A 16,339-nucleotide genomic window follows, 5' to 3' on the forward strand; every position below is an offset into this window, starting at 1 on the left:
GTGACAGAGCGAGACTCCGTCTCAAAAAAAAAAAAAAAAAAAAAAAAAAGACTTAAACATACAGTCATGATCTAATCACCATGTTGATGGTTTTGTTGTTGTTGTTATTTTTTTTGGCCTTACTGTACTGTTGTGTTACTGAAAAAAGCATGAGATTTTGCCATGCTTCCATTCTTAGGGGTGAAACTGTCTTTCACTGTTAAGCATAGAGTTATGTGTTACTTCAGTTCCTAATTTGCAGAGAGGTGGGTTTGTTTTCTTTTTAATCATGAATGGTTGTTGGATTATGTTCAAATACTTTTTTATCATCTACTAAGTATATCATACTGACCAGGTACAGCGACTTATACCTGTAACCTCAGAGCTTTGGGAGGCCAAGGCAGGAGGATCGCTTGAGGCCAGGAGTTCAAGACCAACCTGGGTGATGTAGGAATACCCCATATCTACAAAATAATTTTAAAATTTGCTGAGTGTGGTGGCACACACCTGTAGTCCTAACTACTTGAGAGGCTGAGGAAGGAGGATTGCTTGAGCCCAGTAGTTTAAAGCTGCAGTGAGCTGTGATTGCACCACTGTACTCCAGCCTGGGTGACAGAAGGAGACCCTGTATTTAAAGTGCAAGTGTGTGTGTGTGTGTGCATGTGTGCATGGATAGATAGATAAAATGTAATTCCATTATGGTCATACAAACTGTTATGAAATGTCATTTTATCATATACCAAGTGTCCATTTGTGGTTGAATTTGTTTCTGGATTTTTCACTCTGCTTCACTAATCTAATAGGACTACCTTCTCCTCCACTCACTGCCAACACTGATTTTTTTGTTTTTTCAGATTACCTTGAATTTTGTTTATTTTTCCATATGAACTCTAAAATTACTACTAAAAAAAATAAGTTGCCTTTTTAAAACCAACTGATCTTTAAAATATATCTTGGCTGGGCCCGGTGGCAGGCACCTGTAATTCTAACTACTTGGGAGACTGAGGCAGAAGAATTGCTTGAACCTGGGAGGTGGAAGTTGTAGTTGAGCTGAGATCGTGCCCCTGTACTACAGCCTGGGTGACAGAGCAAGACTCCCTCTTTAAAAAAAAAAAAAGTCCCACAGAAAAGATAAATGTTTTTACAATTAATTTGTTCCAATTAGGGTCCAAATCAGGCTTGCAAATTGGATTTGTTTATGTGTTGAAGTCTTTTTTTTTTGTAATTGTTTCATATTGTGGTAACTTTTTTTTTTTTTTTTTTGAGATGGAGTCTTGCTCTGTCACCTAGGCTGGAGTACAGTGGCACAATCTCAACTCACTGCAACCTCCCCTTCTGGAGTTCAAGCAGTTCTCCTGCCTCAGCCTCCCAAGTAGCCCAGCTTTTGTATTTTTAATAGAGATGGGGTTTCACCATGTTGGTCAGCCTGGTCTTGAACTCCTGACCTCAAATGATCCACCCACCTCGGCCTCCCAAAGTGCTGGGATTAGAGGTGTGAGCCACCACTCCCAGCCTTGTGGTAACTATTATGAACGTTTTGAGACATTAATAACCTAGGCCAGTCATGTTTCATTCCTACCCATTGTCTCTTAAGCTATATGTCCACTGGATTATTTTGAAGCAAATTCTAGACATTGCATCCGTTTGTCCACCAACATTTTAATGTGTATCTTGAAGTCGGTTTTGGTTTTGTTTTTTGTTTTTGAGATGGGGTCTCGCTTTGTTGCCCAGGCTTGGAGTGCAGTATTGCAAGCATAGCTCACTGCTGCTTCGAATTCCTGGTCTCAAGAGATCCTCCCTCCTCAGCCTCTCAAGCAGCTGTGACTACAGGCACATGCCACCTTGCCAGCTTTTTTTTTCTTGTCTTTCTTATTCTTTGTTTTTTGTCTGTTTTTTTGAGAGTCTCACCATCTTGCTATCTTGCCCAGGCTGGTCCTAAACTCCAGGGCTTAAGATATCTTTCCACCTACAGCCTGCTTGCCTGTAATCCCAGCACTTTAGGAGGTGCTGGATGAGCCATCACACCCAGCCAAGTCATAGGTTTTTTTGTTTGTTTTTTGAGACAGAGTCTAACTCTGTCACCTGAGCTGGAGTGCAGTGGCATGATCTCACCTCAGTGCAGTCTCGACCAATTGGACTCAGGTGATCCTCCCAAGTAGCTGGGACGAAAGGTGCATGCCGCCATACCTGGCTAATTTTTGTATTTTTTGTAGAGACAAGGTTTTGAATTCCTGAGCTCAAGCAGTCTGCTCGCCTTGGCTCCCAAGGTGCCGGTATTACAGGCGTGAGCCACTGCACTCAGCCCTCATAGTTTTAATTATAGTTTTTCCCTTAGTTTTTGTCTTCTTCATATCTTTGTACAATCCAACTTGCCTTGTATTTTCTTCCCACCATCTGAATTTTGCTGACTGTATCCTTGTGTTGATATTTAAAGTAGACTTCTGTCCCCTGTAATCTTTGTAAACGGATAGTAGATAATGGAGGCTTGATAAGATTTTTTTTCCCCCAGTGTTTCACAGATGTATGTACTTTCAGTGAGGAGTCATGTAATGTAATCAGTCTTTTTCCTGATAGGACTAGCCAGTGAGTTCCTAGATGTTTATTTCCCTTTAGTGCCTTACTTTTTTGTTGTTGTCTTTTAGCAGCCATTGATGATAATTGTCTTGCCCAAGATCCATTATTTCCTTAGGGGTTACAGAATGGTGACATTCTTTTTCTTTCATCCCTTCTTCAATTATTACCTGGAATATTTTTATAAAGAAAAACGTTACCATATCCAGCTGTTTGGTTACCCTGAGGAAGAGTAATTTAAAATATTAATCATTTCCCTTTTTAAGGCAGTCTTCAAAATAATGAGTTGGTTTTCTGTTGTCCTCCAAAGGTAACCAATGAGATGGGTTTTTTTGTTGTTGATTCTATTGTTTTTTTGTTGTTGATTGTATATTGTCAGTATAAACCTAGGGTTTTTTTTTTTTTTTTTTTTAATTTTTTGAAGACAAGGTCGCTCTGTTACCTAGGCTGGGGTGCAGTGGGATGATCTGGGCATACTGCAGCCTCACTTCCCAAGCTAAGGCAATCCCCCCACCTCAGCCCCCCAAGTAGCTGAGACTACAGGTGAGCACGACCGTGCCCGGCTTAATTTTTGTGTGTTTTATAGAGACAGGGTTTCACCATGTTGCCCAGGCTGGTGTCAAACTCCTGAGCTCAAGCAGTCTGCCTGTGTCAGCCTTACAAAGTGGTGGGACTACAGGCATGAGCCACCATGGCAGGCTAGAATCACAATAAACTTATAAATTAACTTGAGAAGAAATGATTGATGTCTTTATGATGTTGAGTCTTCCTATTCAAGAACAAAGTATACCTTCAGTAGCATATTAAAGTTTATCCTTGGCTGGATGCGGTGGGTGGCTCATGCCTGTAATTCCAACTCTTTGGGAGGTGGAGGTGGGCAGATCACCTGAGGTCAGGAGTTCAAGACCAGCCTGGCCAACATGGTGAAACCCCATCTCTACTAAAAATACAAAAACAAGTATTAGCCAGGCATGGTGCTCCCCTGTAGTCCCAGCTACTCTGGAGGCTGAGGTAGGAGAATCGCTTGAACCCGGGAGGCAGAGATTGCAGTGAGCCAAGATTGCACCACTGCACTTCAGCTTGGGTGACCAAGCGAGACTGTGTCTCAAAGAAAATAAATAAATAAAAATAAAGTTTATCATTAAGGTTTTGTACATTTTTTTCAGTGTATGCCTTAGGTGGGTTCTTTTTTAATGTTAACGTAACCCAGGGACTTCTCTTCCATTGCATCTTCTAACTAATTACTTATGAAGTACCACATATGAAGGCTACTGCTGTCTGTATGTTAGTTTTTACCCTGCTCCTTTACTAAATTCCAATTCTTTGAGGTGTTGAATAAAAATATTTTTAACATTTTTCAAATAACAGGCAGAGTCAAGGACTTGGTTTCTTTTCTTCCCCTCCTATCCCCTCCCCTCCCCTTTTTTGAGACAGGGTCTCACTTCTTCGCCCAGGCTGGAGTGCAGTGGTGCAATTATGGCTCACTGCGGCATCTACCTCCCTGGCTGAAATGTTCCTCCCACCTCAACCTCCTGAGTAGTGGGGACCATAGACGCACAGCACTGCGGCTGGCTAATATTTTTGTATTTTTTGTGGAGACAGGGTCTCCCCATGTTGCCCAGCCTGGTCCCAAACTCCTGAGCTCAAGCAGTCTGCTCGTCCTGGCCTCCTAAAGTGCAGGGATTATAAGCGTGAGCCACTGCACCTGGCCTGGGGATCATGTTTTAACATGAAAATTAGTGGAGATGCACGATATCTAAATAATAGCACCATAGTATACTTGACTAGCTTTTTAATTATTTTTTAAATATACGGGAAGGTAATAAGTAACAAAGTAATAATAGTGAATAGTTCAAGCTCAGTTAGTGAGCATAATTGGACAAACTTTCATTTGATAAAAGTGATAGTTTTCAGTGGCTTTTTGTCTACCAAAAGGAGGTACTTTTTAAATACATGCATCCAAGATAAAATGTAAAAAAATTTTCAGGTTTACTTTTGTACATAGATAAAATAATATGTAACGACCTCTCCCAAATGTCAGCAACATGTTGTCAGTGAATGTTTAGCCACAAATTTGCAGTTAATTATATAATCAGTTCTTAGGATTTTATGAACAAGTTCTATATTCTTTGTGCCTTATACCTAGTTGTAAGCAGTCATTCCATAATTCTTTTCCTGAAGTGGCTTGGTTAATGCCACACCAGAAACAGGTCACAGACAATAGTGCTGTAAGAAATGTGCGAGGAAAGAGGCACATGGAAAGTAGCTAGCTTGTGCTGGAGGAACTGGAAAAAAACCTCACATTGGAGATGACAGTTGAGCTGAATTCTTAACTGGAGTTGTAACAGGGAGAGGCCCTTACACGCAGACCACCTGTGTGGGTTAAGATAAGACATAGAGTAATCTTTTAAAAGAACTATTATTTAGAAACATGCTGTATGCTACATGGTGCTGTGTTATACTGGGTTTGAGAAAGAATGGGAAGTGTTACAAGGAATCGGTGGTAGGAAATGAAGGAAGATAGAAAGTTAGCGTTGGATCTGTTTTGGCTCTTTGGTCATACTTTTGTTTTTCTCAAAATGAATGCAGTGCCTATCCCAGAAAATATCATATGAGAAGTGATTTCAAAATGCTGTAATAGTCTATTCCAGGGACTTGATCAAGTCTGAGGGCCATGAGAGAAAGTCTCTCTGAGGAAGTTGCTTTCAAGCTGACACCTGAAGGATGAGGCAGAATTATCCCAGCTGGGATTTGGGAACTGGTGTTTGAGGCTGAGGACTAGCATGCATGATACGCAAACAACCCAGAGTGGCAGAAGTGGGAGTGGTATGAGATGGCATCAGAGACGCAGATGCAGGGTCAAATCATTCAGAACCTCCTAGACCATGTGAACACATGTATTATGCTGTGGAGATACTGTTTAATAGGCAGTATGCTTTTTTTCTGCAGTACCAAATATGCCCCAACAGCGGCAAGACCAGCATCATCAGAGTGCCATGATGCATCCAGCGTCAGCAGCGGGCCCACCAATTGCAGCCACCCCACCAGCTTACTCCACGCAATATGTTGCCTATAGTCCTCAGCAGTTCCCAAATCAGCCCCTTGTTCAGCATGTGCCACATTATCAGTCTCAGGTAAGGCTGGTAGGGCTAACTCTTAATTTTTGTACCATTTTAAAAAGCTTTTAATATAGTAAAGGGATTTTCCTTTATAATTCTTGCTTTTGTGTGATGGTAGGGTAGATAGATAAGGACTTGGGGACCCTTTTTAATGTATATTCGAAGGTTACTGATCATTGTAACAGGTTCAGAGGAATCAGCCAAGAAAGATTTGAGAGTTTACATTTGTTTCTGGAAATCTGGAAACCATGGAGTTAAAAATCTTTAAACTAAAGTCCGCTTGGCTCTATTTGCAGTATTGATGTTCTTTCTTTATTTTTTGTTTGAACACAGCATCCTCATGTCTATAGTCCTGTAATACAGGGTAATGCTAGAATGATGGCACCACCAACACATGCCCAGCCTGGTTTAGTATCTTCTTCAGCAACTCAGTACGGGGCTCATGAGCAGACGCATGCGATGTATGGTAGGAAGCACTTTGTTTGTCTTTTCCAGTGTGTGTGACTCTTCTTAATTTAAGTTTCTGAAAACATACTCTAAGAATAACCTGACCTTTTATGACATTGAGGGTCAAGAATCTGAAGGAAAAGATGAACTCATTTCTTTGCCTGACTTGCTTTATAAGTCTTGGCAAATAGTTTCTACTTCTGTACCTGGTCTTCAGATCTCTCTCCTGCTTTAACTAAAATGTAATGATGTTTATAATGGCAAAGCATCTTTGTGGAGAAAGGTACCTTTCTCCTCTTCCTCATCAGTATTATGGTTTGGTATATCCTATGACGTGCAAGAGAATTTTATAATAATAAAAGCATAAAAGCGTTTTCCAGCATGAAAACATTCTGCTTCACTACTTGATCTGTGGGTCATGGGCATTCGTTTTTTTTGTTTGTTTGTTTTGCTGTTTGTTATAATGATAATGCTATGTTTCTACATCATGCTGTATTTTAAGTGGTTGAATATTATGTAATATTAGATATATTTTAGACATGATTCACACTTTTTAACCAATGTAAACAGAATGCTGAAATGAAAATGAGAAGTATTTTATGTAAAACTAAGCAGTATTTATATGTGACAATAATAAGCAAAAACCCATCTTCATTTTGTGACTAAACAGAAATTTGTGTAGATCAACTTAGCAGCTGTCTAAAGTACCAAAATAACAGATTTTTCACTGTTGATAATTTAAAATTAAATGTCCACTTGTATATCTTATGATACAGAATTAATGGATTGCTTCAAATGTTTTTCAGAATATACTTTTAAATAGTACTGATTTCATTAAGATATTTTGTTCTGAATATTTCTGAGAACTGTAGTGTCATTTAGTTTTCCTGTTTGCATTTTTGGTTTTTTGGAGTAGGGGATAATTTTGGTTTACTCATACAGTTGAAAAGTGTACTGCTATGAGAATGAGATGACAGTTACATGCAGCTACATGGACATTTCATTTTTAAAACCTCTTTTAAACTTTTTGAAATACTAAGAATATAACATTTTTATTTTTTAAGTTTAGATGTCCTGAACAAGTATGTCTAGGCAAAACTGAGTTATTTAAGAATTTACAGGCTGGGCACAGTGGCTCACGACTGTAATCCCAGCACTTTGGGAGGCCAAGGCGGGTGGGTCATGAGGTCAGGAGATCAAGACCAGTCTGGCCAACATGGTGAAACCCCGTCTCTACTAAAAATACCAAAAATTGGCTGGGTGCGGTGGCACGCGCCTGTAGTCCTGGCTACTCAGGAGGCTGAGGCAGCAGAATTGCTTGAACCCAGGAGGCAGAGGTTGCAGTGAGCTGAGATCGCACCATTGCACTCCAACCTGGGCGACAGAGCAAGACTCTTATTAAAAAAAAAAAAAAAAAAAGAATTTACGGATTTCAGGCTGGACGTGGTAGCTCACGCCTGTAATCCTAGCACTTTTGGAGGCCTAGGCGGGCGGATCACCTGAGGTCAGGAGTTCGAGACCAGCCTGGCCAACATGGTGAAACCCCGTCTCTATTAAAAATACAAAAATTAGCCGGGTGTGGTGGCAGGTGCCTGTAATCCCAGCTACTTGGGAGACTGAGGCAGGAGAATTGCTTGACCCCAGGAGGTGGACGTTGCAGTGAGCCGAGATTGCGCCACTGTACTCCAGCCTGAGCGACAGAGTGAGACTCCATCTCAAAAAAAAAAAGAATTTACAGATTTCTGGCAAACCCTCTTCTTGAGACATTACTTTTCATATCACCTCTGTCCTTTTTAACAGAATGTTAAAAGTTTTAACATTCTGTAGGTTAATGAGAATAGGACTTGGGCAGCAGCAACCATGCTTCCTGTTACCTGTAACCCACAGCTTATGCTTTCTTCCTGGAGGTTCTTGTCTGTCATAAAGACTCACTGCTGATAGGAATTTGTACATCATCAAAGGTGTTTAGTTTTATAAAACTTAAGCCCAGTCTTAATTTCCCACATTATCACTTTCAACTTTTTATTGTGGATTATACATTTTAAATAAAAAAATTGTGTGATTGATACATTTTGGAAAACATTTTTTTCAAGAAGCCCATCCGTAATTTAATTGTAAAAGATACTGACAAACTGACTTGGTTTATTATTTTGGTTATGACCCCATGTCATTTGACTTGTCTTTAGTTGTCTTAACCAGGACTGAATATGCGTGAAAAGGCATGATTGATTCATCACGCTGGCTTTTATGCAACTTGTATATATTTTAACAATTTTCCAGTTTGCTAAAGGCTTAGGTTAAAAGTTCATTATGATTGTTTGTACATTTCTGGTGAATACATCATGATTTAACAAGTGGAAAAACATCTCTTTCCTTCCATTTTTTGGCATACTCCCCTTGGAATCAGATGTGAAACTTTTGAGCTAAAATTTCCATTGCATTTAGAGAGTAGATATTTGTGTACCAATGCTTTTGAGACATTGTAGCAATAATACTGTAATGTTAAGCAGAATCTTTCTTCCCATGTGTTCATTCACTGCCAACATCTGGCTTCACCTTTTTAATGAATGTTCATTTGTTTTGAAACAGCCTATATGGTAAATACTGTGTTTGAGGTACGGATGATTTTCATAACTACTTCCCAGAACATGTCCATTTGAAGAGCAGTGGGGCCTTAGACCCCAAAGTCCATTTATGTGTGGGCAAATAGGAAATGTTGCAAATAAAACAAAGCACTAGATCTAAAGTCCAGTGAAATCTGGAACGAACTAGTCATTAGAGCCAGTTCTTTGATGCCAGGAGAGGGTTACTCAGCCAAATATGAAGTACTCTCCTGCAGTTTACACAGGTGGTATTTAATTGCTGTCTGTATGGAGGCAGGCTAGGAGCAAGGCTGTGGACTTATTGTGATTGTCACTAGTTAATCAAGATTCCCTTTGGTGTGCTTAAGACCCTAAAAAGGACACTAGGAGCTGGGCATGGTGGCTCACACCTGTAATCCAAGCACTTGGGGAGGCTGAAGTGGAGGATCGCTTAGCCCAGGTGTTCAAGACCAGTCTCGGCAGGATGGCGAGATCCCATCTCTACCAAAAAAAAGAAAAAGAAAAAGTCTAGTCATGGTGGCATGTGCCTGTATTCCTACCTACACGGGAAGCTGAGATGGGAGGATCACTTGAGCCCAGGACTTTGAGGCTACAGTGAGCTATGATGGCACCACTTAATCCAGCCTGGGTAACAGAGCAAGACCCTGTCTCTATTTAAAAACAGAAAACATCAGAAAGAATTGTTTTGTTCTATGCTATCATAAGCCATAATTTAATCTGCTTACGCACATTCTTCATTAAATCTTCAGAGATTTATTTGAATTATTAGACTTTCAAAGCCTTATTATATATCAAATATAAACAAAATTTTAAGTACATTCTTTTTTTTTTTTTTTTGAGACGGAGTCTTGCTCTGTCGCCCAGGCTGGAGTGCAGTGGCCGGATCTCAGCTCACTGCAAGCTCCGCCTCCCGGGTTTATGCCATTCTCCTGCCTCAGCCTCCCGAGTAGCTGGGACTACAGGCGCCCGCCACCTCGCCCGGCTAGTTTTTTGTATTTATTTTTTTAGTAGAGACGGAGTTTCACCATGTTAGCCAGGATGGTCTCGATCTCCTGACCTTGTGATCCACCCGTCTCGGCCTCCCAAAGTGCTAGGATTACAGGCTTGAGCCACCGCGCCCGGCCTAAGTACATTCTTATAAACTATAACAAACTTACATAGAAGTGTTAATTTTATACTCATCTTCCCTGAAGAATTTATATTTTATAAATATATTAAATATATGGCCATAAATTTTCTCAAAGGAACCAAATACTTGGAGTATGAATTGTGCTTATTTTAAGCTACATCCTATCTAGGTTTTTAAAACATTTAATGCAAACAGAAGAACGTGCACCCAGATGTTGGTGACAATTTTATGTCACCTTTCTCATTCGTTAATTGTTATGGCCATAGCCAAAGGCATTGAAAACATAAGACCACTAATGACTGCAAAATGAAATCCTGATTATTGTTTTTAAATTTTTAGTATGTTTAATACAAATTGCTAACATTACTGAACAGTTAAATTGATCAAATAGGAGAATTATTTATTACATTCTAAAAAATTATTGACCTTGTACTCTTTCTAGCTCTCTTAGAAAGGGCTTTTGTCAAAAACCTCGTCTCTTTGATGTCTCTCTTTTTGTTTTTTTTTTTTGTTGTTTTTGTTTTTGAGATGGAGTCTTGCCCTGTCGCCCAGGCTGGAGTGCAGTGGCACGATCTTGGCTCACCGCAGGCTCCACCTCCTGGGTTAACGCCATTCTCCTGCCTCAGCCTCCCAAGTAGTTGGGACTACAGGTGCCCGCCACTGTGCCTGGCTAATTTTTTGTATTTTGTTTTTTTTTTTTTTTTTTTTTGTTTTTTTTTTTTTTGAGACGGAGTCTCGCTCTGTCACCCAGGCTGGAGTGCAGTGGCCGGATCTCGGCTCACTGCAAGCTCCGCCTCTCGGGTTCACGCCATTCTCCTGCCTCAGCCTCCTGAGTAGCTGGGACTACAGGCGCCCGCCACCTCGCCCGGCTAGTTTTTTGTACTTTTTAGTAGAGACGGGGTTTCACCGTGTTAGCCAGGATGGTCTTGATCTCCTGACCTTGTGATCCGCCCGCCTCGGCCTCCCAAAGTGCTGGGATTACAGGCTTGAGCCACCGCGCCTGGCTGTATTTTGTTTAGTAGAGATAGGGTTTCACTGTGTTAGCCAGGATGGTCTCGATCTCCTGACCTTGTGATCCACCTGCCTCGGCCTCCCAAAGTGCTGGGGGATTACAGGCGTGAGCCACCGTGCCCGGCCTCTTTTTTTTTTTTTCCCCCTTTTCTTTTTTATCTTTTTGAGACAGAGTCTCGCTCTGTCGCCCAGGCTGGAGTACAGTGGCTCAATCTTGGCTCACTGCAACCTCTGCCTCCTGGGTTCAAGCAATTCTCCTGCCTCAGCCTCCTGAGTAGCTGGTACTACAGGTGCCTGCCACCATGCCTGGCTAATTTTTGTATTTTTAGTAGAGACGGGGTTTCACCATGTTGGTCAGGCTGATGTTGAACTCCCGAGCTCGGGTGATCCACCCACCTCAGCCTCCCAATCCCAGCCTCCCTGCTGGGATTACAGGTGTGAGCCCTGCGCCTGGCCTCTTTGTTTTTTTTGTTTTTGTTTTTGTTTTTGTTTTTGTTTTTGAGGCGGAGTCTCGCTCTGTTGCCCAGGCTGGAGTGCAGTGGCCGGATCTCAGCTCACTGCAAGCTCCGCCTCCCGGGTTCACGCCATTCTCCTGCCTCAGCCTCCCGAGTAGCTGGGACTACAGGCGCCGCCACCTCGCCCGGCTATTTTTTGTATTTTTAGTAGAGACGGGGTTTCACCGTGTTAGCCAGCATGGTCTTGATCTCCTGACCTCGTGATCCGCCCGTCTCGACCTCCCAAAGTGCTGGGATTACAGGCTTGAGCCACCGCGCCCGGCCTGCGCCTGGCCTCTTTGATGTCTCTTAATCTAACTTTCATCATTGCCTCTACCCCATCCCTTCTAAGAAGTTACTTTTTTTTTTTTTTTTTTTCCCTATTACATCTATTTTTTTTTTTTAAGGCAGTTTCACTCTGTCACCCATTCTGGAGTGCAGTGGTGTGATCTTGGCTCACTGCAACCTCTGCCTTCCAGGTTCAAGTGACTTTTCTGCCTCAGCCTCCGGAGTAGCTGGGACTACAGGTGCGCGCCACCACAACCGGCCAATTTTTGTATTTTTAGTAGAGACGGGGTTTCACCATCTTGGCCAGGCTGGTCTCGAACTTCTGACCTCGTGATTTGTCTGCCTAGGCCTCCCAAAGTCCTGGGATTACAGATGTGAGCCACCACGCCAAGCCTCACATCTGCTCCTCTAATTCATCTAATTTTGTTTTATGGTGATGCTTTGACCTTTCAGAAAGAGTAATAAAGTTTTCTGACTAACTAGGGCCATTAGGAAGACCTAGATCCAGAATCCTGTTTTGGTTTGTTTTTGGGAGTTTAATGCAGATTAGTAAGATAAGTAAGAAAATATAGTAAGTAAAAAAAAAAAAAAAAAATGAAAAGCATCCATAATCCCTCCACCTGACAACTGCCTTTTAACATTTTGGTGTGTATACTTCCAGGTGTATTTAAATTCACTCATATGCCCTACCCCTTTATGTAGACATGTTTTAATAAGAAATGATAATATTCATGTTTATATTCTTGCAATGTTCCTAAATTTTTGGCTCCATTGCTAGATAATCTTTCAGGATAATGACATTTCCATTAGTAATGTTTTGCAAAATTGTGTGTCTATTGAATTAAACTTGGTAAATATTGTTTCATTTTGGTACATGATTTATATCAAAGTTGTTCAGTAGAATGCCATGTTGGTCTTTTTATTAGATAATGATTTTATTCCTTTCACTTTTAAGCAAGTCAGCATGACAACTTGACACCTAAGTACAGAAGAACAGTGTCTTCCGGTTTAGTCCTTTCTTTTAAAATTCTGTAACAATGTTTAAAGTGCTTGTCATCTCTTATAAAATAATTATGCATGAATACAAAAAGAAATTACTAATATGTCAACCTTTCCAGAAAATTCGGAAAATGCACACCTCAAAAGGCTAATTTACCTTTCTATTTCCCAAATTCAGCATGTCCCAAATTACCATACAACAAGGAGACAAGCCCTTCTTTCTACTTTGCCAGTGAGTTGGGTTTTTTATACTAATTTTTAATTGTACAGTAAAACACTTTTTAAAGAATACATGTTAAGGGAGTAGACTTGTTGAACAGTATTTTCCTTGTGCCAGTCAAATTATTGAAAGTATTTATATCTGTAAATAATTCAATTTTAAAATGGAAATATAATGCAGTTTAATAAGAAGGCTGGAGTTAATGAAAAATGGAGTTGTTTCAGAAATCAATTTTTGCATACCAAGCAAATGTGACTGGGAAATGCCTAACAATTTCCTTGTTCAGAGAAACTTTTCCTAAACAGCTTTATACATGCACACACGTACACACACACATACACCAAGCCACAAGCTTGGTATAAACTTAAAATGTTTGTTGATATTCTGATAAGAAGAAATTTATGCCTACCAGGATTTTTAATTGAATAGGATTGATGAAATACTAAGGGAAAAACTTTTCAGTCCTGTGCATGGCTAAAGGTTTTAAATATTCAGGAAGAGCCGGGCATGGTGGCTCACACCTGTAATCCCAGCGCTTTGGGAGGCTGAGGCTGGTGGATCATCTGAGGTCAGAAGTTCAACACCAGCCTAGCCAGCATGGTAAAACTCCATCTCTACTAAAAAATGCAAAAATCAGCTGTGTGTGGTGGCATGTGCCTGTAATCCCAGCTACTCGGGAGGCTGAGGCAGGAGAATTGCTTGAACTCCGGAGGCAAAGGTTGCAGTGAGCCGAGGTCATGCCACCAACCTGGGTGGCAGAGCGAGACTCTGTCTCAAAAAATGAAATATTCAGGAAGCAGATCCCTCAGGATGTCTTAAACTCTTAAGCAAGAGATCATGACCTCTCAGGTCATTATCTTGGACAGCACAGGTCCCCTCTCCCCACCTGGCAAAAAGTACAGAAATGGTTGCTCCTTCATGGAGAAAGTCTGGGCAGAGCTTTCTTTCGGAAATGAACTTGTAAGGTACATTTTTCCTATTGGTAGGGCAATTTGTAAAAATAAGGGCCGGACGCGGTGGCTCACGCCTGTAATCCCAGCACTTTGGGAGGCCGAGTTGGGTGGATCACTTGAGGCCAGGAGTTAGAGAACAGCCTGGCCAACATGGTGAAACCCTATCTCTACCAAAAGCATGGTGGCGCGCACCTGCAGTCCCAGCTACTTGGGAGGCTGAGGCACAAGATTTCCATGAACCCTGGAGGTGGAGGTTACAGTGAGCCAAGATGGCACCACTGCACTCAGGCCTGGGCAACAGAGAGAGGCTCTGTCTCAAAAAAATAAAAATAAAAATAAAAATAAGGCTAGTCTCTTGGACTTTGGTATTTAAATGGGAAGAGTACTGATATTTGTAGAAATCCTTTAGAAATTTGTGCCATTAATATTGTCACCTTGTATGAAATATTGTTTTCTAGAGGATATTAAGGATTCAAATATTATGTTAGGTACAACATTTTTTGAGTTATTTTGGGGTAGCTCAATGTCTGACTCTACTAAATGCCATATTAGCATTTAAAATGCATTTGATCTTAAATCTTTGTTAATTATACCATGACTTGGTATCCAAAAATAAACTGATACATACATACATATGTATATGTGTGTATATATAGATATATATTATTTATTTGGTGCTAGAAAATGTTAAATTTAATCCTTTAATAGATGCTCTTTAAAAAGGAGTCTTGCTGTATGTATATACTATTAAAGGGGAAACTATGTCTGTGATGTAGTGTGTAAAAGATAGTGTCAATTGGTGATTTTATTATGTACTCAATTTGAGGTCTCAAATGTAGTTATCCTCACCATCTTACTGTCTCTGTTAGTAGTTTGGTGTTGTTTTCCTGGTAAGTAGCTAAAAGGTCCTTAATCATTACACCTAAGCCTTAATTGCCTTAGCACAACTTCCCTTAAAAGGGAGTATCAGTACTTTTTAAAAGAAACTAACAGTTGGGCTGCTCATTTAGTTTGCTGCTTCACTTTCCCCTATTCTAAGCCATTTTGTGATGGTTTGGTCAAGTTGCCTTTTATTCCCCTTTTGGAGTTTTCAGCTTTCCTTCACTTCCCTTTTTCTGAATTTAACATCAAATTTACAAGTTGGAAGATTTTGTTTTATTTTTAAAGTTTTGCAGTGCTGGTGATCTCTTATGACTTGTGCATCCAAAGTCAAAATGACAAAACCTAGTCACAAATTAAACACACAGCTTTATGTACTGAATTTGCTTCAGTGAGATCACAGCTGAGGAAACTAGTTCTGGAATGTGGTTAGTGTTATTAAGGATTTTTGACTGATCATATGTTTAGAATCTTAAATATTTATGTCAAGGAACACTGAGTGGGAAACTTCTGGACTATGTCTGGACCAAAGAAGCGTATGTCTTTGATTATCTTTAATCCAAAAGATTTTATGAAGACTTCTTAAGTTTTATAAATAGAAGTTTAACTGATGAATAAATCAGACTTACAAAGAAAATTCACTTTATTTTTAACATCTCTGGGATCTTTAGCCAGAATAAGCATGTATAACAAAAGCAGTGAAATAATATGCGTGGGTAAGAACCCACGGCCCTTCCCGCTGCACTCTCCTTTTCCCTGATTCTCCTGTGTTTTTTCCTTGTTTACCTTATCTTGGTTCCTTTTATTATTATTATTATTATTATTTTTTGAGATGGAGTCTCGCTCTGTCGTCCATGCTGGAGTGCAGTCGCGCAATCTTGGCTCACTGCAACCTCCGCCTACTGGGTTCAAGCAATTCTCTGCTTCAGCTTCCAGAGTAGCTGGGATTACAGGTGCCTGCCACCATGTCCAGCTAATTTTTTTGTATTTTTAGTAGAGACAGGGTTTCACCATCTTGCCAGGCTGGTCTTGAACTCCTGACCTTGTGGTCACCCACCTTGGCCTCCGGTTCCTTTCTTGTCTCTCTTGTCTTTCAAGCTATTTTTTTATTGACTTTTAAATTTTCTTCCTACCCCACTTTGTATCACTCTTATTTAACTGGCCTATCAAGGAGCCGAACTGTATTTTTGTTATGAGTATTGATTTAAAGTATAAGTTTCACATTTCTCCCAATTTATTATTATTATTTATTTTTTATTTATTTATTTTTTTTGAGACGGAGTTTCACTCTTGTTGCCCAAGCTGGAGTGCAATGGCGTGATCTCAGTTCACTGCAATCTCCGCCTCCCGGGTTCAATCTATTCTCCTGCCTCACTCTCCGAAGTAGCTGTGATTACAGGCGCCGCCACCACGCCCAGCTAATTTTTGTATTTTTAGTAGAGACGGGATTTCCCCCTGTTGGCCAAGCTGGTCTCGAACTCCTCGCCTCAGGTGATCCGCCCACCTCAGCCTACCAAAATGCTGAGAAGGGAAATATTTATAATTGACTTTTTAAATTTTGTTTGCAACATGTGATACATATTTTACACATCCTTTGTGATTTTTGTTCGTCTTGTTTTTAATCAATGCCTTGCAGTTTACTGGCAT

General features: G+C 40.5%; 1 protein-coding gene across 22 annotated transcripts in view; it reads left to right on the plus strand.

Annotated features, from left to right (window-relative positions):
* ATXN2 (ataxin 2) overlaps positions 1 to 16,339 on the plus strand; it is a 159,732-nt gene that overhangs the window by 134,989 nt on the left and 8,404 nt on the right. For 13 of the 22 annotated variants that reach the window (XM_033220586.1, XM_033220588.1, XM_033220576.1 and 10 more), the window contains 3 exons: positions 5,500 to 5,684; positions 6,003 to 6,135; positions 12,819 to 12,872. In XM_033220586.1, the coding sequence (XP_033076477.1) occupies positions 5,500 to 5,684; positions 6,003 to 6,135; positions 12,819 to 12,872 (372 nt within the window). The remainder of the gene's footprint in view (positions 1 to 5,499; positions 5,685 to 6,002; positions 6,136 to 12,818; positions 12,873 to 16,339) is intronic. The other 9 variants (XM_033220580.1, XM_033220581.1, XM_033220583.1 and 6 more) reach the window with 1 other exon arrangement.

The sequence above is a fragment of the Trachypithecus francoisi genome, unplaced genomic scaffold (genome assembly GCF_009764315.1).
Source record: "Trachypithecus francoisi isolate TF-2019V2 unplaced genomic scaffold, Tfra_2.0 Lachesis_group11, whole genome shotgun sequence".
Lineage (NCBI taxonomy): Eukaryota > Metazoa > Chordata > Mammalia > Primates > Cercopithecidae > Trachypithecus > Trachypithecus francoisi.